The sequence below is a fragment of the Oncorhynchus mykiss genome, chromosome 7 (genome assembly GCF_013265735.2).
Source record: "Oncorhynchus mykiss isolate Arlee chromosome 7, USDA_OmykA_1.1, whole genome shotgun sequence".
Lineage (NCBI taxonomy): Eukaryota > Metazoa > Chordata > Actinopteri > Salmoniformes > Salmonidae > Oncorhynchus > Oncorhynchus mykiss.
This window is the reverse complement of record NC_048571.1, coordinates 88,628,580-88,651,010: the sequence shown is the minus strand read 5'-3', so window position 1 is coordinate 88,651,010 and position 22,431 is coordinate 88,628,580. Positions and strand designations below refer to the sequence as shown.

Below are 22,431 nucleotides of genomic sequence, written 5' to 3'. Positions count from 1 at the left end.
CAAAGCAGGGACCGAGAGACTGAAAAACAGCTTCTATCTCAAGGCCTTCAGACTGTTAAACAGCCTTCACTAACTCAGAGAAGCTGCTGCCTACATACAGACTCAAATCTCTGGCCACTTTAATAAATGAATCAAGAGTCACTTTAAAAATGTGTATCACATGTATATACTGTATTGTATACCATCTACTGCATCTTGCCTATGCCGCTCGGCCATCACCCTTCCATATATTTCTATGTACATATTCTCATTCACCCCTTATGATTTGTGTGTATTAGGTGGTTGTTGTGAAATTGTTAGATTACTTGTTAGATATTACTGCACTGTCTGAACTAGAAGTAAAAGCATTTTGCTACACTCACATTATCATCTGCTAACCATGTGAATGTGACCAATAACATTTGATTTGATTTGATTTGATTTGAGTCAACGCTTTAATCGCTGCCAAAGGTGCTTCAACAAATGACTGAGTAAAGGGTCTGAATACTTATGTAAATGTGATATTTCAGTTTTTATTTCTAATACTGTCACACCTTAGAGCTTGTTATGTCTCTATTTTGGTTTGGTCAGGGTGTGGGTGGGCATTCTATGTTCCTTTTTCTATGATGTGTATTTCTGTGTGTTTATCAGTTGTGTTGTAACAAGGTAGGGGTGGTATACAGAAGATAGCCCTATTTGGTAAAATACCAAGTCCATATTATGGCAACAACAGCTCAAATAAGCTCAGAGAGGTGACCAAGAACCCGATGGTCACTCTGACAGAGCTCCAGAGTACCTCTGTGGAGATAGGAGAACCTTCCAGAAGGACAACCATCTCTGCAGCACTCCACCAATCAGGCCATTATGATAGAGTGGCCAGACGGAAGCCACTCCTCAGTAAAAGGCACATGACTGCAGGCTTGGAGTTGGGTGGGCATTCTATGTTCCTTTTTCTATGATTTGTATTTCTGTGTGTTTGGCCGGCAGCTGTCTATCGTTGTCTCTGATTGAGAACCATACTTAGGTAGCCTTTTCCCCCACCTGTATTTGTGGGTAGTTGTCTATGTGTAGTGGCCTGTGAGCACTACGTAGCGGTACGTTAGTTACTGTTTTGTTGGCGACATTACAAATAAACTAAAATGTACGCTCACCACGCTGCGCATTGGTCCACTTCTTCAGACCAACGTGACAAATACATTTTCAAAAAACCTGTTTTTGCTTTGTCATTATGGGGTATTGATTGATGAAGGGGAAAAAAAAAAACATTTAATCAATTTTGGAATAAGTAACAAAGTGTGGAAAAAGTCAAGGGGTCTGAATACTTTCCGAAGGCACTGTAGATATAAAGGAGACATATATATATATATATATAGGAGAGACCTTAGACAGAAAAAGAAAGAGAAAGTTCCTAAACAGAATGATTCCTTTTGGCCCAGATCTGAACAAGTAGAGCTCAACAAGTACACCTGAAACCCTGTTTATACCTGCCGTTAAGGTGCGTCCTCCAACCTGATCATGTCCTGATCTTGAGCTGATCTTGTCTGTTTTACACTTAAAAGATCTGATCACATTACATTGCATCTTTTAATCTTCTCCACGAAAAATGTGGTCACAATCAGAAAGAGGACGAGATCAGGACAAAGGCTCCATGTTAGAACCAGTTATGAACAGGGCTAGAGAGAGCAGTAGAAGGTTCCTGAATCCGTTTAGGTCATGAACGTAAAACTATAAGAAGCCAGACAGCAGTGTCCAAAAGACTGATGGGAGCCCCAACCCACTGGGAATACCATGTCATTTCAACGTGGAGATTTGGGTAACATTTTGTTGATATCAATGAGATTCCAACCAATTCTGCTTAAAATTGACGAGAATACAAACGTCTTTTCACCCACAGTCAAAAGTTTGTTGAATTCCCAATGTGATATCACTACGCTTTCAACCCTCTACTGTATGAGCATAACCAAGTTCCAATGTAAAATCAATGTTACCTTCGTTTGTGAGATAGCCTAAACGTTATTACTGTATTCTTTAAAATTTATTTTTTGGTTGAGTTAGAGACGTGAATCCAACATATCATTTGTTAACTGATGGACAAGTTAATAGGCTATTAACTGTATTGAAAAAGTGATGTGTTTGGTTGTCAGCGCAATGTATCCATGGATAGCTCCTTGGATAGCTCCTTGGATAGCTCCTTGGATAGCTCCTTGGACAGCTCCTTGGACAGCTCCTTGGATAGCTCCTTGGACAGCTCCTTGGATAGCTCCTTGGATAGCTCCTTGGATAGCTCCTTGGATAGCTCCTTGGATAGCTCCTTGGACAGCTCCTTGGACAGCTCCTTGGATAGCTCCTTGGACAGCTCCTTGGATAGCTCCTTGGATAGCTCCTTGGATAGCTCCTTGGATAGCTCCTTGGATAGCTCCTTGGATAGCTCCTTGGACAGCTCCTTGGACAGCTCCTTGGATAGCTCCTTGGATAGATCCTTGGATAGCTCCTTGGATAGCTCCTTGGATAGATCCTTGGATAGCTCCTTCTGTGCCACTGAGTCGGACTTTAATTCAAGTTAGTCTACAAATGAATAACGGATATGTTGGGTTCAGATCTCTATTTCTAACCCCAAAATATAATTAAAACGACTAAAATCAAATCAAACTTTAAAATGCAGTTTAAATACAGTTTGATTTGATTTAGTCCTACTTTTTAACTGTGATGTTTGATTGAGATAAAGATGTGTTATTCACCTGTAGATTCCATTTGAAATCAACCAGAGCTAGAAACCCCCTGGGCCTATATGTACTGTCTATGTTCAGTTGAACGCTGGGTTGAATTGAAGCAATACTTGTTGATGACTTCCCTATTGCTATATAGTCCTAAATAGCATCAATGATGATATATGAGTGATAAAGTATGGTTGCATTTTATTTGCTCTGTTAAAACCTCTAGAAGGACTTTGATAGCGACAGTGAACCTATTAAAATTTAGATATTTTTTTTTTTCAAATCCAATGTATTTTCCACATAGATTCTACATCACAATACGAGGACAAATTACGTTGAAACAACATTAAATTGACCAGTTTATGCCCAGTGGAAATGCTTTAATGATGGATTTAACATGGTTCAATGTTGGGGTTAAAATATTACATTTCATGCATGTCTGTCTAGAAAATAATGTACCAGGAAATGAAGAAAATCTGAAAATACTCAAACACAACCACATTAAAGGGTCCCCTGCGTGTATTTTAACCATGACCATTTAGCATTGAGATGAATCAGGCTAATCCAGATTAATCCAGAATATATTGTGGGTTACAACCTGAGTTACGACCTTCTCACATTCCCAGAATACCATGTGTCTGAGAGGCAGAGGGTTTGTGTTAAGGGGGATGTGGGGAGCTCTACCAGGAGGCATGGCAGGGGGAGGGGGGGGGGGGGGGGGAGGGGTCTTAGCGTTACACTCACCACAAGTATACAGCTTCCTTCGTGGTTTTTATTTTCCACTTTGAACTTTGCCCCAGAAACACTGGGTTAGGGAAATGGCTGGAGGTCCCTGGTGAGAGGTTGGAGAAACACTGGGTTAGGGAAATGGCTGGGGGTCCCTGGTGAGAGGTTGGAGAAACACTGGGTTAGGGAAATGGCTGGGGGTCCCTGGTGAGAGGTTGGAGAAACACTGGGCTAGGGAAATGGCTGGGGGTCCCTGGTGAGAGGTTGGAGAAACACTGGGTTAGGGAAATGGCTGGGGGTCCCTGGTGAGAGGTTGGAGAAACACTGGGTTAGGGAATTGGCTGGGGGTCCCTGGTGAGAGGTTGGAGAAACACTGGGCTAGGGAAATGGCTGGGGGTCCCTGGTGAGAGGTTGGAGAAACACTGGGCTAGGGAAATTGCTGGGGGTCCCTGGTGAGAGGTTGGAGAAACACTGGGCTAATTTATGGCCATCTCAACCTTCCACCAACTAACCCTAACCTTCCAGCAACCTAACCTAATGTTCCACTAACCAACACTAACCTTCCAGCAACCAAACCAAACCAAACCAAACATTCCCCCAACCTAACCCCTTCCCTGACCCAGGTGGGAACGACCTGCTCTTTAAATACACCATATGGCTCTAATGAAGAACAGACTGGGCACACACAACTCTCTCCCACACACACGTGACCACACACACACACACACACACACACACACACACACACACACACACACACACACACACACACGTGTGTGTCCACGACCCCCAGGGATAACGCAGATAACACATCTAGTGAAGAGATAGTGGGGATTTCGTGTGCAACCTTTGCCCTGCCCTAATGCCCTTAACAGTGTCATGTATCAGACCTCTCTAATGGAATGTTTCTAGTAGAACAAAGAACAACGCACAGCTGAAACTGAACCGTTGTCATCCACGGTACTGGCCCCCCCAGGTGCTTGAACACATACAGACAGTAGATACAGTCCAGTTTAGCCACAATACCAAAAGCCCAGTGGTGGGCACAGAGCTCTTTGTTTTTATACTGGAATTCAATTGTGGAATAGCCTCCCATTAGCCGATTATCTGTCCCAGTACAACAAATGTTTTCAGAGGGCAGGTTATAGCCTGTCTGTGGGAAAACCTGTGCAGGGCATGACTCAATAGGATACTTTTAGGTTTTAATTGTTTTATGACCAGAGTACCTTCTTCTATACGTTTGGGGAGTCTCCCACATGCCTATTGGTGAACACCAAACGTGTTTGCTTATTTTTTTCTCAAAAAAGCAATGGCTTTTTTTTCTGGACACTTTTCTGTAAAGCCCAGCTGATTATCATGGTCTTTTTATGTTTGTTGTTGTATTCATCATGCATTTACTTGTACTCTTATTAAATACTGTTTTATAAATCAATCAATCAGATATTCAATGTAAATCAGATTTCGGACTGTAATGGATTACTGTACAACTACTCATCAGCAGAGAATATCTGGGAGGATCTACAGGCTCTATTCAATACCAATCATGTTCCCCCGTTAGCAGAGACTGCATTAAAGGTAATGTTCCACCGTTAGCAGAGACTGCATTAAAGGTAATGTTCCCCCATTAGCAGAGACTGCATTAAAGGTAATGTTCCCCCATTAGCAGAGACTGCATTAAAGGTAATGTTCCCCCGTTAGCAGAGACTGCATTAAAGGTAATGTTCCCCCATTAGCAGAGACTGCATTAAAGGTAATGTTCCCCCATTAGCAGAGACTGCATTAAAGGTAATGTTCCCCCATTAGCAGAGACTGCATTAAAGGTAATGTTCCCCCATTAGCAGAGACTGCATTAAATGTAATGTTCCCCCATTAGCAGAGACTGCATTAAAGGTAATGTTCCCCCATTAGCAGAGACTGCATTAAAGGTAATGTTCCCCCGTTAGCAGAGACTGCATTAAAGGTAATGTTCCCCCGTTAGCAGAGACTGCATTAAAGGTCATGTTCCCCCATTAGCAGAGACTGCATTAAAGGTAATGTTCCCCCGTTAGCAGAGACTGCATTAAAGGTAATGTTCCCCCATTAGCAGAGACTGCATGAAGGTAATGTTCCCCCATTAGCAGAGACTGCATTAAAGGTAATGTTCCCCCGTTAGCAGAGACTGCATTAAAGGTAATGTTCCCCCGTTAGCAGAGACTGCATTAAAGGTAATGTTCCCCCGTTAGCAGAGACTGCATTAAAGGTAATGTTCCCCCGTTAGCAGAGACTGCATTAAAGGTAATGCTCCCCCATTAGCAGAGACTGCATTAAATGTAATGTTCCCCCATTAGCAGAGACTGTATTAAAGGTAATGTTCCCCCATTAGCAGAGACTGTATTAAAGGTAATGTTCCCCCATTAGCAGAGACTGTATTAAAGGTAATGTTCCCCCATTAGCAGAGACTGCATTAAAGGTAATGTTCCCCCATTAGCAGAGACTGCATTAAAGGTAATGTTCCCCCATTAGCAGAGACTGCATTAAAGGTAATGTTCCCCCATTAGCAGAGACTGCATTAAGGTAATGTTCCCCCATTAGCAGAGACTGCATTAAAGGTAATGTTCCCCCATTAGCAGAGACTGCATTAAAGGTAATGTTCCCCCATTAGCAGAGACTGCATTAAAGGTAATGTTCCCCCATTAGCAGAGACTGCATTAAAGGTAATGCTCCCCCATTAGCAGAGACTGCATTAAAGGTAATGTTCCCCCATTAGCAGAGACTGCATTAAAGGTAATGTTCCCCCATTAGCAGAGACTGCATTAAAGGTAATGTTCCCCCATTAGCAGAGACTGTATTAAAGGTAATGTTCCCCCCATTAGCAGAGACTGCATTAAAGGTAATGTTCCCCCATTAGCAGAGACTGCATTAAAGGTAATGTTCCCCCATTAGCAGAGACTGCATTAAAGGTAATGTTCCCCCATTAGCAGAGACTGCATTAAAGGTAATGTTCCCCCATTAGCAGAGACTGCATTAAAGGTAATGCTCCCCCATTAGCAGAGACTGCATTAAAGGTAATGTTCCCCCGTTAGCAGAGACTGCATTAAAGGTAATGTTCCCCCATTAGCAGAGACTGCATTAAAAGGTAATGTTCCCCATTAGCAGAGACTGCATTAAAGGTAATGTTCCCCCATTAGCAGAGACTGCATTAAAGGTAATGTTCCCCCATTAGCAGAGACTGCATTAAAGGTAATGTTCCCCCATTAGCAGAGACTGCATTAAAGGTAATGTTCCCCCATTAGCAGAGACTGCATTAAAGGTAATGTTCCCCCATTAGCAGAGACTGCATTAAAAGGTAATGTTCCCCATTAGCAGAGACTGCATTAAAGGTAATGTTCCCCCATTAGCAGAGACTGCATTAAATGTAATGTTCCCCCATTAGCAGAGACTGCATTAAAGGTAATGCTCCCCCATTAGTAGAGACTGCATTAAAGGTAATGTTCCCCCATTAGCAGAGACTGCTTTCACGGTAAACTCTGCATGTCTAGAAATGAATCATGGAAATTACCTTAAATGTTCTGTCATGAAATCTGTAATGCTTCATCATTCAGACTGAATAGAGCACTAAGTGTATATTTAGATAAAGACAATAATATATATTTCAATTAAAGCACCTTAATAAACACAAAGAGAAAATGTCACAGCCTACATTTGTGAGGCGTTTGAAACAAACAGAGTAGGTCTAGCTGAATACATGTTTTCTTCAATAAACATTATTTCTTTAATTATAAATGATTGGCATTTCTCTTTCTACTCTTCTTAGTGAAGAATATGATCTATATTTTGAATGTTTGAAAATATTAATTGATGTGACTATTAAATCTTAGGTATTTTCACTTAACTTGGTGATGTGAATCACTCTCTCCAGCCATCATCATCATCATCATCATCATCATCATCCCAGAACAGCTTACATATGGAAATACATTTTATCATATAGTCATTCAATTTTTTACATCAATAATTGTATTTTTTTTAATCAAGAATTGAATTTATATATCAATAATTCCAACTTTTGATAGAAATAATGAAATGTTTGGTATAAAAAAATTCATGGATAAAACACATTTTTATATAGAAAAATACCGTCCATTTTCTTTATATCAAATGTTTTAATGATTGTTTAAAAGTTAATTTTCTCATACCTAAATAATGTTGTTGACTCATCCCATACTCATATTTGTGGCCAGAGCATAGTAAATTGGAGAGCAACACTTAAAAATAAATAAAAACACCTCAAACTTGTATTTCTAAACATACCTTGCTAATTTCTTCATCGAGGATGATGTCATCCTGAGGAGAATGAGCTGGCCAATTAGTGGTCTACTCGCATTGGTATACCCACACACCATTATGTTGTTGCGGTACAGCCACACCATTCCAACACAGAAAAGTTGTTTTCTAACATACTTCATTCATATTTTGGGGGAAGGAAAACTATTTCACTTATATTGTAATTAATTATAGGTCATATTTTATAGAAATCTTGGAGACACCTGGACAGTTACTTTAAAGGTCGACTTTGAGCAAAAAACGCCACAATAGAGGGTTTAAATTGCATAGCAAATCAATGCACCCTCATACCAGGTATTTTAATGTTTAAATGTTTACAGCTACAGCCTAAAAACAAATCCTGTGAAATGAGGTCAACAGACACTGGATGAGTTACTGGCTAGCTCAGCTAACGAACTAGCTACTTCTGTTGTGGCGCACATGACCAGAATATATATTTTTTATAAATAATACTGGGGAGGGGGGGGGGCAATCGACCTGTTCTGAATATTGTGTCCCCATTGTCCCCTGTGGCAATTTCAACTATGTTTCTGTGTGCGTGTGTGTGCGTGTGTGCGTGTGTGTGTGTGTGTGTGTGTGCGTGTGTGTGTGTGTGCGTGTGTGCGTGTGCGTGTGTGTGCGTGTGTGTGTGTGTGTGTGTGTGTGTGTTTATGTGTGTGTGTGTGTGTGTCTGTGAGTGTTCAGGTATCACCACTGCTCAATGCAGCTATAAAGAGACCGCTGTGCAGACAGGAATATCAGTTCTCCTTTACTTCTGCATCACCGACAGTAGAGGAGAGACCACTGCGCTCTAAAGCCTACTGGACATCTTTGAATTTTAGCAGACAGCAACAATGCGGGTCTCTGCAGGAACATAGCAGTCTGGAACCCAGCAGGATTCTGTTAGTGTCAACAGTCAACATTCTACTCACTATGGGATTCTATGTAGTCTGATCTTTATTTTTTACTTTTCAATATTTTATTCACTCTTTTTGTTCCTGTTTTTTTTTATATCTGATGTGGTATGGCTAATGTTTCTCTGATGGATCTGGGAGTTCTACTTTTAATTGGACTAGCAGCTGTCTTTGCAAATGGTAAGTTTGAAGAATGATCTGTTTCATCTGAGTTGGAGAGACAGGGCACTGAGAGAATAAAAACTCCTGAGATGTGTTATTAAACTGTTGTCTCTGCTGGAGAGACAGGACACTGAGAGAATAAAAACTCCTGAGTTGTGTTATTAAACTGTTGTCTCTGCTGGAGAGACAGGGCACTGAGAGAATAAAACTCCTGAGTTGTGTTATTAAACTGTTGTCTCTGCTGGAGAGACAGGGCACTGAGAGAATAAACTCCTGAGTTGTGTTATTAAACTGTTGTCTCTGCTGGAGAGACAGGGCACTGAGAGAATAAAAACTCCTGAGTTGTGTTATTAAACTGTTGTCTCTGCTGGAGAGACAGGACACTGAGAGAATAAAACTCCTGAGTTGTGTTATTAAACTGTTGTTTCTGCTGGAGAGACAGGGCACTGAGAGAATAAAAACTCCTGAGTTGTGTTATTAAACTGTTGTCTCTGCTGGAGAGACAGGGCACTGAGAGAATAAAAACTCCTGAGTTGTGTTATTAAACTGTTGTCTCTGCTGGAGAGACAGGGCACTGAGAGAATAAAAACTCCTGAGTTGTGTGTTCTTATCCTCTACACGATCCGAGGACATAAACATATCTGATATGTTATACATATCAGAAAGCTTAAATTCTTATTAATCTAACTAAACTGTCCAATTTACAGTAGCTATTACAGTGAAAGAATACCATGTTATAGTTTGAGGAGAGTGCACAATTATGAACTTGAAAATGTATTAATAAACTAATTAGGCACATTTGGGGAGTCTTCATACAACATTTTGAACTGAAATGCAATGGTTCATTGAATCAGTCTAAAACTTTGCACGGCCACTGCTGCCGTCTACTGTCCAAAATCTAAATTGCGCCTGGGCTGGGATAATACATTATGGCCTTTCTCTCGCATTTCAAGATGATAGGACAAAAAATACCAACATGTTTATTACCAGATGTAATGTGTTATATTCTCCTACATTAATTTCACATTTCCACAAACTTCAACGTGTTTCCTTTCAAATGGTTTCAATAATATGCATATCCTTGCTTCAGGTCCTGAGCTACATGCAGTTAGATTTGGGTATTTGATTTTAGGTGAAAATTTTAAAACAAGGGTAATCCTACTTTTGATTCTGTTGGAGAGACAGGACACTGAGAGAATTAATACTGCTGAGTTGTGTTATTAAACTGTTGTCTCTGCTGGAGAGACAGGGCACTGAGAGATTAAATACTTGTGAGTTGTGAGTTATTAAACTGTTGTTTCTGCTGGAGAGACAGGGCACTGAGAGATCAAATAGTCCTGAGTTGTGAGTTATTAAACTGTTGTCTCTGCTGGAGAGACAGGGCACTGAGAGATTAAATAGTTGTGAGTTGTGAGTTATTAAACTGTTGTTTCTGCTGTAGAGACAGGGCACTGAGAGATCAAATAGTCCTGAGTTGTGAGTTATTAAACTGTCGTCTCTGCTGGAGAGACAGGGCACTGAGAGATCAAATACTGGTAGTCTACATTCGATGTAAACTGAACTTTTACTCTTATTAGTCTACTTCAATAAAAAAAAACATTTTTTAAATGTATCTTCCTGTCAAGAATTATCAGATCATGAATGTCCACGGATATCTTCCTGTGAAGAAGTAGCAGTAATGTCCACGGATATCTTCCTGTGAAGAAGTAGCAGTAATGTCCATGGATATCTTCCTGTGAAGAAGTAGCATTAATGTCCATGGATATCTTCCTGTGAAGAAGTAGCAGTAATGTCCATGGATGTATAAGATTTCATGAATGTGTATTTAATCTATCAGTGTCAGTGCTTCAAGTTGAAATATGTTTAAAGTTTTTCTTCAAGATTATTTATTTTATATTGAATATTAATTTTGAATATTCCTTTAAATGAGGAGCATTCATTACCGATTTTTTAAAAAAAAATGATTTTGAAGGTTGGGGGTTTGGGCACGTTTACTCGGTGACTCTGCGGTGCCCTTTGATACCACAGTGCATGCACATCGCTGTGGAATATTTTTGGGTTACTTAAAAGCCTAGTGTGAAACCTAGTAAATCAACTACAGGTCTATTCGTCCCAGACACTTCCTCCCCTTTGTGCAATTAGCCTGGGGATGGTGTGAAGAAATCCGTTGTAACCCGCATCCAGGGGTGGGATAGACGTTCTTGGAATACCTTCAGCGATCACTGCATATTTAGTCATTTGGATTTTAATACAGGGGGAGTCAGGACACTTCATTGAATGTAGATACAGTATATATATATTTATATATATATATATATATATATATATATATATATATATATATATATATATATACATATATATATATATATATATATATATATAAACGTTATGTGGACACCCCTTTAAATTAGTGGATTCGGCAATTTCAGCCACACCCGTTGCTGACAGGTGTATAAAATCTATCACACAGTCATGCAATCTCCATTGACAAACATTATATATATATACAGTGCCTTGCGAAAGTATTCGGCCCCCTTGAACTTTGCGACCTTTTGCCACATTTCAGGCTTCAAACATAAAGATATAAAACTGTATTTTTTTGTGAAGAATCAACAACAAGTGGGACACAATCATGAAGTGGAACGACATTTATTGGATATTTCAAACTTTTTTAACAAATCAAAAACTGAAAAATTGGGCGTGCAAAATTATTCAGCCCCCTTAAGTTAATACTTTGTAGCGCCACCTTTTGCTGCGATTACAGCTGTAAGTCGCTTGGGGTATGTCTCTATCAGTTTTGCACATCGAGAGACTGACATTTTTTCCCATTCCTCCTTGCAAAACAGCTCGAGCTCAGTGAGGTTGGATGGAGAGCATTTGTGAACAGCAGTTTTCAGTTCTTTCCACAGATTCTCGATTGGATTCAGGTCTGGACTTTGACTTGGTCATTCTAACACCTGGATATGTTTATTTTTGAACCATTCCATTGTAGATTTTGCTTTATGTTTTGGATCATTGTCTTGTTGGAAGACAAATCTCCGTCCCCGTCTCAGGTCTTTTGCAGACTCCATCAGGTTTTCTTCCAGAATGGTCCTGTATTTGGCTCCATCCATCTTCCCATCAATTTTAACCATCTTCCCTGTCCCTGCTAAAGAAAAGCAGGCCCAAACCATGATGCTGCCACCACCATGTTTGACAGTGGGGATGGTGTGTTCAGGGTGATGAGCTGTGTTGCTTTTACGCCAAACATAACGTTTTGCATTGTTGCCAAAAAGTTCAATTTTGGTTTCATCTGACCAGAGCACCTTCTTCCACATGTTTGGTGTGTCTCCCAGGTGGCTTGTGGCAAATTTTAAACGACACTTTTTATGGATATCTTTAAGAAATGGCTTTCTTCTTGCCACTCTTCCGTAAAGGCCAGATTTGTGCAATATACGACTGATTGTTGTCCTTTGGACAGAGTCTCCCACCTCAGCTGTAGATCTCTGCAGTTCATCCAGAGTGATCATGGGCCTCTTGGCTGCATCTCTGATCAGTCTTCTCCTTGTATGAGCTGAAAGTTTAGAGGGACGGCCAGGCCTTGGTAGATTTGCAGTGGTCTGATACTCCTTCCATTTCAATATTATCGCTTGCACAGTGCTCCTTGGGATGTTTAAAGCTTGGGAAATATTTTTGTATCCAAATCCGGCTTTAAACTTCTTCACAACAGTATCTCGGACCTGCCTGGTGTGTTCCTTGTTCTTCATGATGCTCTCTGTGCTTTTAACGGACCTCTGAGACCATCACAGTACAGGTGCATTTATACGGAGACTTGATTACACACAGGTGGATTGTATTTATCATCATTAGTCATTTAGGTCAACATTGGATCATTCAGAGATCCTCACTGAACTTCTGGAGAGAGTTTGCTGCACTGAAAGTAAAGGGGCTGAATAATTTTGCACGCCCAATTTTTCAGTTTTTGATTTGTTAAAAAAGTTTGAAATATCCAATACATGTCATTCCACTTCATGATTGTGTCCCACTTGTTGTTGATTCTTCACAAAAAAATACAGTTTTATATCTTCATGTTTGAAGCCTGAAATGTGGCAAAAGGTCGCAAAGTTCAAGGGGGCCGAATACTTTCGCAAGGCACTGTATATATAGCATTGGCAGTAGGCCTTACTGGAGAGCTCAGTGACTTTCAAGGTGGCACCGTCATAGGATGCCACCTTTCCAACTAGCCAGTTCGTCAAATGTCTGCCCTGCTAGAGCTGCCCCGGTCAACTGTGAGTTGTGTTCTTGTGAAAGTGGAATGTCTAGGAGCAACAACGGCTCAGCTGCTAAGTGGTAGGCCACACAACCTTACAGAATGGGACCGGCGAGTGCTGAAGTGCATAGCGCGTAAAAATCCTCTGTCCTCGGTTGACTCTTCACCATCTGGCAGTCCGACGGACAAATCTGGGTTTGGTGGATGTCAGGAGAATGCTACCTGCCCCAATGCATAGTGACAACTATAAAGTTTGGTGGAGGAGGAATAATGGTCTGGGGCTGTTTTTCATGTTTCGGGCTAGACCCCTTAGTTCCATTGAAGGGACATATTAACGCTACAGCATACAATGACATTCTAGAGGATTTTGTGCTTCCAACTTTGTGGAAACAGTTTGGGGAAGTTCCCTTGCCTGTTTCAGCATGACAATGCCCCAATGCACAAAGCAAAGTCCATACAGAAATGGTTTGTTGAGATCGGTGTGGAAGAACTTGACTGACCTGCACAAAGCCCTCACCTCAACCCCCATCGAACACCATTGGGATGAATTGCAACTCTGACTGTGAGCCAGGCCTATGTGAGCCAGTGCCCGACCTCGTTAATGCTCTTGTGGCATGTCCCCTTAGCAATGTTCCAACATCTAGTGGAAAGCCTTCCCTGAAGAATGGAGACTGTTATAGCAGCAAAGTGGGGGGGGGGGGGGGGGGGGGGGCCTCTCCATAGTAACGTCCATGATTTTGGAATGAGATGTTCGACGAGCAGGTGTCCACATACTTCTGATCATGTAGTGTAGATATTGTATCAAAATGTTTCCTTTTCTATTTTCCAAGGTTGTAAAAAATACTGTCATTATTTATGAAGCCCTTTTTACTTTTTATTAATATTTGCGACCTGATCGGCTGAAATCGGTCTTGTCTCTTTCTGTCTCTGTCCTGCTCCTGACTGAAGGAATTTGATTTCTCAACGCAGTGAAAAGCTGTCTTTCTTTATACAAGCATGAAGTCCATCAGCCCCATCTCCAATCAGTCACCCCACTGTCATAGCCTGCTCCAGATGGATGGACGTACCCAAATAGCACATTGTTCCCTAGGGGCCCTGGTCAAACACAGTGCACTATGTAGGGAATAGGGTGCCATTTGTGACCGACCGCCTCAATTCGGTCTTATGTAGATGCATTTGAAATTGTGTTTTTTTTATATTGGATAAAAGTAGAGACACGGCGCTACCAAATGATATATAATACACTGCATTTGAGGAACAACGGCAATGTAAATCATCATTCTGCTGAAAATGGCCCTTGAATGTTTTGGTACACCTGCTGGAGAGCTCTTCTTTGTCTACTCCCATTCAGCATTGTTCACACCCTCTTAAGCCTTAGCCCCACCCATCTCTTTAAGGATTCACATGTGAGGCCATGTTTTAAACACAGTGAGTAGTTTAGTAAACAACCAATTATTTCAAGACAAAAAATGGTAAAAGTAGTAACCTTCAATAAGGAAAAACTCCTGGTAAAAATACACTTTATCTAGTCCTTGGCCTTTATCCTTATCTGACTTTGGTGCAGGTCATGTTGTTGTTCACATTACTGTGCTAAACAGAGTGAGTAGTGTAGTAAAGATTAAGACTAAAAGTGCCTACAATAAGGAAAAATTCAGGTAAACAAAGTGTCCAGATTAAAAATATTTTATTAATATTAGATGACGCTGACCGTGACACACTTGTCTAAACTGATGGGTCATGTGAAAGAAATGCTATGACTCCCAACCACATTTAGCTAAGTGGATGGGTCTCTACAGAAGGTGTAAATGGTACAGCCAAATGGTTACATGCATAGTAGCAATATCAGAAATATAGTCAATATAAATAATATAATATACAGTATGTACAAGAACAATATCAAAAACAATATGACGAGGTAGTTAGTTATATGTAATCAGTGGCTGAGCAGCAGGATATAAAAAAATAGTAGCAGCAACGTGTGGAGTGTTAGGAGAGAATCATGTGAATAGAGGCACAGCAGATAGTGTTGATGACTGGTGTGTCCAAACCTATCCAAACCTAATCTATATTCTGAGAGCCTGTTTCTGTCCTGACCTTGCCTTTGTTGGTGCAGGGCATGTGATGTCCATAGCCTCTTCGTCACAAAACTCCCTGATCTTCTCAAGAACATAAGTTTGTCCAGTCCAGGTGGTGCTTTGTACAGGCAAACCATCTATGGGATGGGTTTCAACGTAGTGCAGCAGCTGAAACCTGGTCCCGACTGAGTCTGAATGCTCCTTGGAGACAACAACACCAGAGCATCGAAGCTGTAAAACAGGAAATAACCAACATCAATTCTACTCCAAAGTTTAGATAAGAAGAACGACCTCATACAATGTAATGAACATGATGTTCACCTGAAGTGCTGGTACTGCTTGATCTGTGGCAGCAGCCTGAAGTACGGAGTCAGGTGTTGTTGCCAGCCGTAGCTTTCCACCAGCACCGTATCATCCTCCAGTCCAACCAGCTGTGGGATGTTGACCCCCGGCTCTGTGCTGTCCTACACAACACCAGCGATCTCAGACAACGTGTTCACTCTGGTCTTCCTGAAGCGCTGCTTGATGAGGCCGAAGCAAACTTGGTGTGGCCAGTGATCAGGAAGTGAAGGTCCAGACTGTGGTGGAGCTTGTGCATGGTCCACCAGGCACAATACCAGAGCACAGACTTGTCCTTGTTTTGGCCACTGCAGTCCACACGTGTTTCCCTCCATACAACAATGAAGTAGTTGGTGTGGTATTTCTTCACAGCAGACACCAAACAAGCCACACTTGCGAGGTGTTAAATAGTACAGTTGAAGTCTGAAGTTTACATACACCTTAGCCAAATACACTCAACTTTTTCACAATTCCTGACGTATAATCCTAGTAATAAATCCCTGTTTTATTTAAGTTAGGTTCACCACTTTACTTAAAAAATGTGAAATGTCAGAATAATGGTAGAGAGAAGGATTTATTTAAGCTTTTATTTCTTTCATCACATTCCCAGTGGGTCAGAAGTTTACATACACTCAATTAGTATTTGGTAGCATTGCCTTTCAATTGTTTAACTTGGGTCAAACGTTTTGGGTTGCCTTCCACAAGCTTCCCACAATAATAATCCCAAGGATGAACCAGATTTGTGGAGGTCTACAATTATTTTTCTGAGGTCTTGGCTGATTTCTTTTGATTTTCCCATGATGTCAAGTAAAGAGGCACTGAGTTTGAAGGTAGGCCTTGAAATACATCCACAGGTACACCTCCAATTGACTCAAATTATGTCAATTAGACTATCAGAAGCTTCTAAAGCCATGACATAATTTTCTGGAATTTTCCAAGCTGTTTAAAGGCACAGTCAACTTAGTGTATGTGAACTTCTGACCCACTGGAATACTGACACAGTGAATTATAAGTGAAATAATCTGTCTGTAAACAATTGTTGGACAAATTACTTGTGTCATGCAAAAGTAGATGTCCTAACAGACTTGCCAAAACTATAGTTTGTTAACAAGAAATTTGTGGAGTGGTTGAAAAACAAGTTTTAATGACTCCAACCTAAGTGTGTGTAAACTTCCGACTTCAACTGTAGATGGGACCTGGCTGTATAGGCTCAGAAGGATAGCGCACCTGCAAACAGCAAAATAACATGAAGATAAGTAAATGTAACGTAAAACATATCATTTTTTAATTCATCATTATCAGGTAAGTTTCAATTACCTACAAATGTGCAGAGCAGCAGCACAGCAAACAGAAACATTATGTTGTAAACTGGAAGTTAATATGATATAACACAGCCAGACTACACGTACCTCTGGAAAATACAGAAATAATGTGAGATCAATAAAAGTAGTGCCAATCATGTTGGAGGTCAATTAAATAATGAAAACGTGTTGTTTATGTTTTACATACCAAGTGTTGTCATCGATTCCTTGTGGAGACGCCACACTGCTGCTTTTGTCACATGGGATGGCAGCAGCTTTCCACCAAAGTGTCCTGGGTGGCGTCCTGGGTGGCGTCCTGGGTGGCGTCCTGGGTGGCGTCCTGGGTGGCGTCCTGGGTGGCGTCCTGGGTGGCGTCCTGGGTGGCGTCCTGGGTGGCGTCCTGGGTGGCGTCCTGGGTGGCGTCCTGGGTGGCGTCCTGGGTGGCGTCCTGGGTGGCGTCCTGGGTGGCGTCCTGGGTGGTGTCCTGGGTGGCGTCCTGGGTGGCGTCCTGGGTGGCGTCCTGGGTGGCGTCCTGGGTGGCGTCCTGGGTGGCGTCCTGGGTGGCGTCCTGGGTGGCGTCCTGGGTGGCGTCCTGGGTGGCGTCCTGGGTGGCGTCCTGGGTGGCGTCCTGGGTGGCGTCCTGGGTGGCGTCCTGGGTGGCGTCCTGGGTGGCGTCCTGGGTGGCGTCCTGGGTGGCGTCCTGGGTGGCGTCCTGGGTGGCGTCCTGGGTGGCGTCCTGGTAACACTATGGCATTATCCTCTGCGTGGTTGTCGATGAAGTTCACCGCTCGCTGCACGTCCTCATGCTTCACATGTAACCTATGCTTTCTTCGGCCAGCTCTCTTTCTGATGGGAGGCATTAGACCATTCTCCTTGTATGACTGGTGAGGAGAGTCAGGTGTGTTCTACAGGTCTTTCTGATGGGAGGCATTAGACCATTCTCCTTGTATGACTGGTGAGGAGAGTCAGGTGTGTTCTACAGGTCTTTCTGATGGGAGGCATTAGACCATTCTCCTTGTATGACTGATGGAGGAGAGTCAGGTGTGTTCTACTGACGCTGAAATTCCAGATATTTAGGCATTATTATACAGTAGATAGCCGTAATCACCGTCAGACACACCTGGCTAACTTGATGGGTCATGTAATCATCTGACGAAGTGGAGTCTTTTGTTTAGACATGCTAGCTAAACAATGAATCATAATCCTAATCGAAGGAGTACTAGCAATACAAACAGATTGTCATAGCTAGCTAAAGTTAACCAAATAGGTTCATTGTTAGCTAGTTAGCTAGTTAGCATTAGGCTATAACTAGCAATGCGAAATGGCATTCTGAGATAACATTACTACACACAGATCATAAACGTAATGTTAGCTAGCGAGCCAGCCATCTAACGTCAGCTAGCTAGCTTGGTAGCTAACAGTAAGCTTTAAAACCTCTTAAGGATCGAACCCATTTTTTAAATTTCCTCCTAAAATGGTTCATACCCAAATCTGACTGCCTGTAGCTCAGGACCAGAAGCAAGGATATGCATATTCTTGTGAAATTAATGTAGGAGAATATAACATATTAGATCTGGTAAAAGATAATACAAGATAATAAAAGATAATCCACTAACCTCTTTTTTCTCTTCATCATCTGAATGTCATACATGATGGATAATTAGCTTCCCTACAGAAAATACACTAACCTTCACACATCTAGATAGCTGGGTGGGGTGGGTGTGGAGCCAGAAACAGCAAGGGTTCAAACTGTAGAACCCTGTTCCTACATTTGAATATAAAAATGTATTTTATCAAACAAAACTATGCTCAATTTTATCTCTGAGACCCTCAGGATGACAAATCAGAGCAAGATTACTGAATGTAAGTACATTATTTACCTTCAGAGGTGAATGTATCAAACCAGTTGCCGTGATAAAAGTGTTTTGTTGTTGTGCACTCTCCTCAAACAATACCACTGTATTTTTTCACTGTAATAGCTACTGTAAATTGGACACCACAGTTAGATGAACAACAATTTAAGCTTTCTGCCCATATAAGACATGTCTTAGTCCTGGGAAGATGGCTGTTACTTACATCATCATTCTAGTCACATTAGCATAGGTTAGCATCAACCGTCCCGGTACAGAGACACCGGTCCCGTAGAGGTTATTAACTTGCGATGAAAACAACTTTCTGACCAAATTAGAAACGTATTATATCTGAAACAGTAGCTAGACCCTTACCCATACACATGGATGAAAGCTTCATGGCAGACTGCAACCCTTTTCCTTAAATAATGTTATCCAGAGCGTTGGTGACTGTAACTGTGCTCCTGGCAACAATTTAACTTTAACTTTTTCTGCTGACGTCTACTGACACCGGCCATATTAAACGGGTGTTGAGCGTTCGTAAATTCATCAGTTATTCTGCACTCTGGTACACTCAGACTAGAGTGGTCTGAAACAGTTGTTGCAGTGATGTTCTATTGAAATGGAGACTTGCATAGTGGAGTCTTTTGTTTTACTACCCACTTCTGTTTTTTTAAAGACACGTTAGATAGGATTACAGCTCAAATAGACAGAAGCAGGCTACATGGCAGACCAATCCAAACTCATCTCTCGGCATGTCCAGCCCACTCATAATGTCAGCCAATCATGGGTAGCGTTGACTTAACCAACTTGGCTCCTAATTTAACAATTGTATTCGTATTTACAGATTGCATACAAGTTTGTCATTAAAGCACATGACAAAGCACATGTTCGAGAAGGAATTTCTGCCCCCCAAAACATTTATTTATTTATTTACGTTCTCCTGTGAAGTAGTGACCCGAGACATACGCCTAGTTTCCTGAAACGGGACACATTTTAACACCATCACAAAGTGCTTTTACATTACAATATAAAATACATTTTATTTCAAAAAGAAATGTATACAACATGTTGTTAATTGTATTCATCATTAACTCTTCCTATGTCCATGTAGGTTCTTCAGCCCCCAGTAAAGATGTTGTCGAGAGGGAAGAGTTGGAGACCAATGAGATGAACTTGGTCTCCAGGTCAACCACAGTGGGTGGGGCCAGCAGTGTGGGTGTGGCCAGCGGTGTAGGTGTGGCCAGCGCTGTAGGTGGGGCCAGCAGCAATGGGTCCCGGAACATCACTGAGGCGCGGCGTAGAGACAAGCGCTGCACGTGTTACAGCTACAGAGACAAGGAGTGTGTCTACTACTGTCACCTGGACATCATCTGGATCAACACACCAGAGTGAGTAGTGACAGGCCTAACCCTGACCTCCACTAACCCTGACCTCCACTAACCCTGATCTCCACTAACCCTGACCTCCACTAACCCCAACCCTAACCCCAACCCTGACCTCTACTAACCCTGACCTCCACTAACCCGGACCTCCACTAACTCTGACCTCCACTAACCCCAACCCTAACCCCAACCCTGGCCTTTACTAACCCTGACCTCCACTAACCCTGACCTCCACTAACCCCAACCCTAACCCCAACCCTGACCTCTACTAACCCTGACCTCCACTAACCCTGACCTCCACTAACCCCAACCCTAACCCCAACCCTGACCTCTACTAACCCTGACCTCCACTAACCCTGACCTACACTAACCCCAACCCTAACCCCAACCCTAACCCCAAACCTGACCTCCACTAACCCTGACCTCCACTAACCCCAACACTGACCTCCACTAACCCTGACCTCCACTAACCCCAACCCTAACCCCAACCCTAACCCCAAACCTGACCTCCACTAACCCTGACCTACTCTAACCCCAACCCTGACCTCTACTAATCCCAACCCTGAACTCTACTAACCCCAACCCTGACCTCCACTAACCCCAATCCTGACCTCCACTAACCCCAACCCTGACCTCCACTAACCCCAACCCTGACCTCCACTAACCCACTAACCCCAACCCTGACCTCCACTAACCCCAACCCTGACCTCTACTAACCCCAACCCTGACCTCCACTAACCCCAACCCTAACCCCAACCCTGACCTCTACTAACCCTAACCCTGATCTCCCCTCCACTGACCTCCACTAACCCCAACCCTAACCCCAACCCTAACCCCAAACCTGACCTCCACTAACCCTGACCTACTCTAACCCCAACCCTGACCTCTACTAATCCCAACCCTGAACTCTACTAACCCCAACCCTGACCTCCACTAACCCCAATCCTGACCTCCACTAACCCCAACCCTGACCTCCACTAACCCCAACCCTGACCTCCACTAACCCCAACCCTGACCTCTACTAACCCCAACCCTGACCTCCACTAACCCCAACCCTGACCACCACTAACCCCAACCATGACCTCCACTAACCCCAACCCTAACCCCAACCCTGACCTCTACTAACCCTAACCCTGATCTCCACTAACTCTGACCTCCGCTAACCCCAACCCCAACCCCAACCCTGACCTCCACTAATCCCAACCTTCACTAATCCCAACCCTGACCTCCACGAAACCCCAACTCTAACCCCAACCCTGACCTTCACTAACCCCAACCCTGACCTCCACTAACCCCAACCCTGACCTCCACTAACCCCAACCCTGACCTTCACTAACCCCAACCCTGACCTTCACTAACCCCAACCCTAACCTTCACTAACCCCAACCCTGATTTTCACTAATCCCAACTCTGAACTCCACTAACCCCAACCCCAACCCTAACCCCAACCCTGACCTTCACTAATCCCAACTCGGACTTTCACTAACCCCAACCCCAACCCTAACCCTAACCCTAACCCTGACCTCCACTAACCCCTCCACTAACCCCAACCCTAACCCCAACCCTGACAGACCCTAACCCCAACCCTGACCTTCACTAACCCCTCCACTAACCCCAACCCTAACCCCAACACTGACCGACCCTAATCCCAACCCTGACCTTCACTAATCCCAACCCTGATCTCCCCTAACTCTTAAAAAAAATATATGTATATATATTCACCTTTATTTAACCAGGTAGGCCAGTTGAGAACATGTTCTCATTTACAACTGTGACCTGGCCAAGATAAAGCAAAGCAGTGCGACACAAACAACGCAGAGTTACACATAAACAAACGTACAGTCAATAAAATAAAATAAATAAAAATCTATCTTAAGTGAGTGCAAATGTAGAAGAGTAGGGAGGTAAGCAATACATAGGACACAGAGGCAAAATAATTACAATTTAGCATTAATACTGGAGTGATGGATATGCAGATGATGATGTGCAAGTACAAAAGAGCAAGAAGGTAAGTAATAATATGGGGATGAGCTGAAGCTCCACAGTCCCAGCTTCACCCCTCTCTGTGTTGGGCCGCGGGTCGCCCCGGGCGGCATCGTGATCCATGTCGCCCCGGGCGGAACAGCTCCCACGGCGGCGCGACCCTTGCGCGTAATTCCATTAGAATGGAGAGGCTTCATTTTAGAGAGGTGATCCACGGGGAATCCACGGATGGGTTTGGTCGGGTTAATGCAAGTAGTCTCCGGTTGTGTTTTGATGTTGTTGGAGCCTCTTCCGGTGCGCTGAGCACGAGGGAAACGGAGAGGAGGAGAAAGGAGAGAAATGTGAGATGAAGGGCTTCCACTTGCTCCACAGTGCGTCACCGTCACCGGCTTCCCCCTGGAGGACTGGCCGGCTAACAGGCACACTGTACCGGTACAGGTAGTTGGATG

The 22,431-nt window shown here is 42.8% G+C and overlaps 1 protein-coding gene across 1 annotated transcript in view; it reads left to right on the top strand.

Annotated features, from left to right (window-relative positions):
* The first annotated feature begins 8,461 nt into the window (after positions 1-8,461).
* Positions 8,462-22,431, top strand: part of LOC110528689 (endothelin-3) — a 57,378-nt gene continuing 43,408 nt past the window's right edge. Inside the window, exons 1-2 of the mRNA XM_021610821.2 lie at positions 8,462-8,815; positions 19,729-20,005. Of these exons, the coding sequence (XP_021466496.2) occupies positions 8,746-8,815; positions 19,729-20,005 (347 nt within the window). The 5' untranslated portion in view covers positions 8,462-8,745. The remainder of the gene's footprint in view (positions 8,816-19,728; positions 20,006-22,431) is intronic.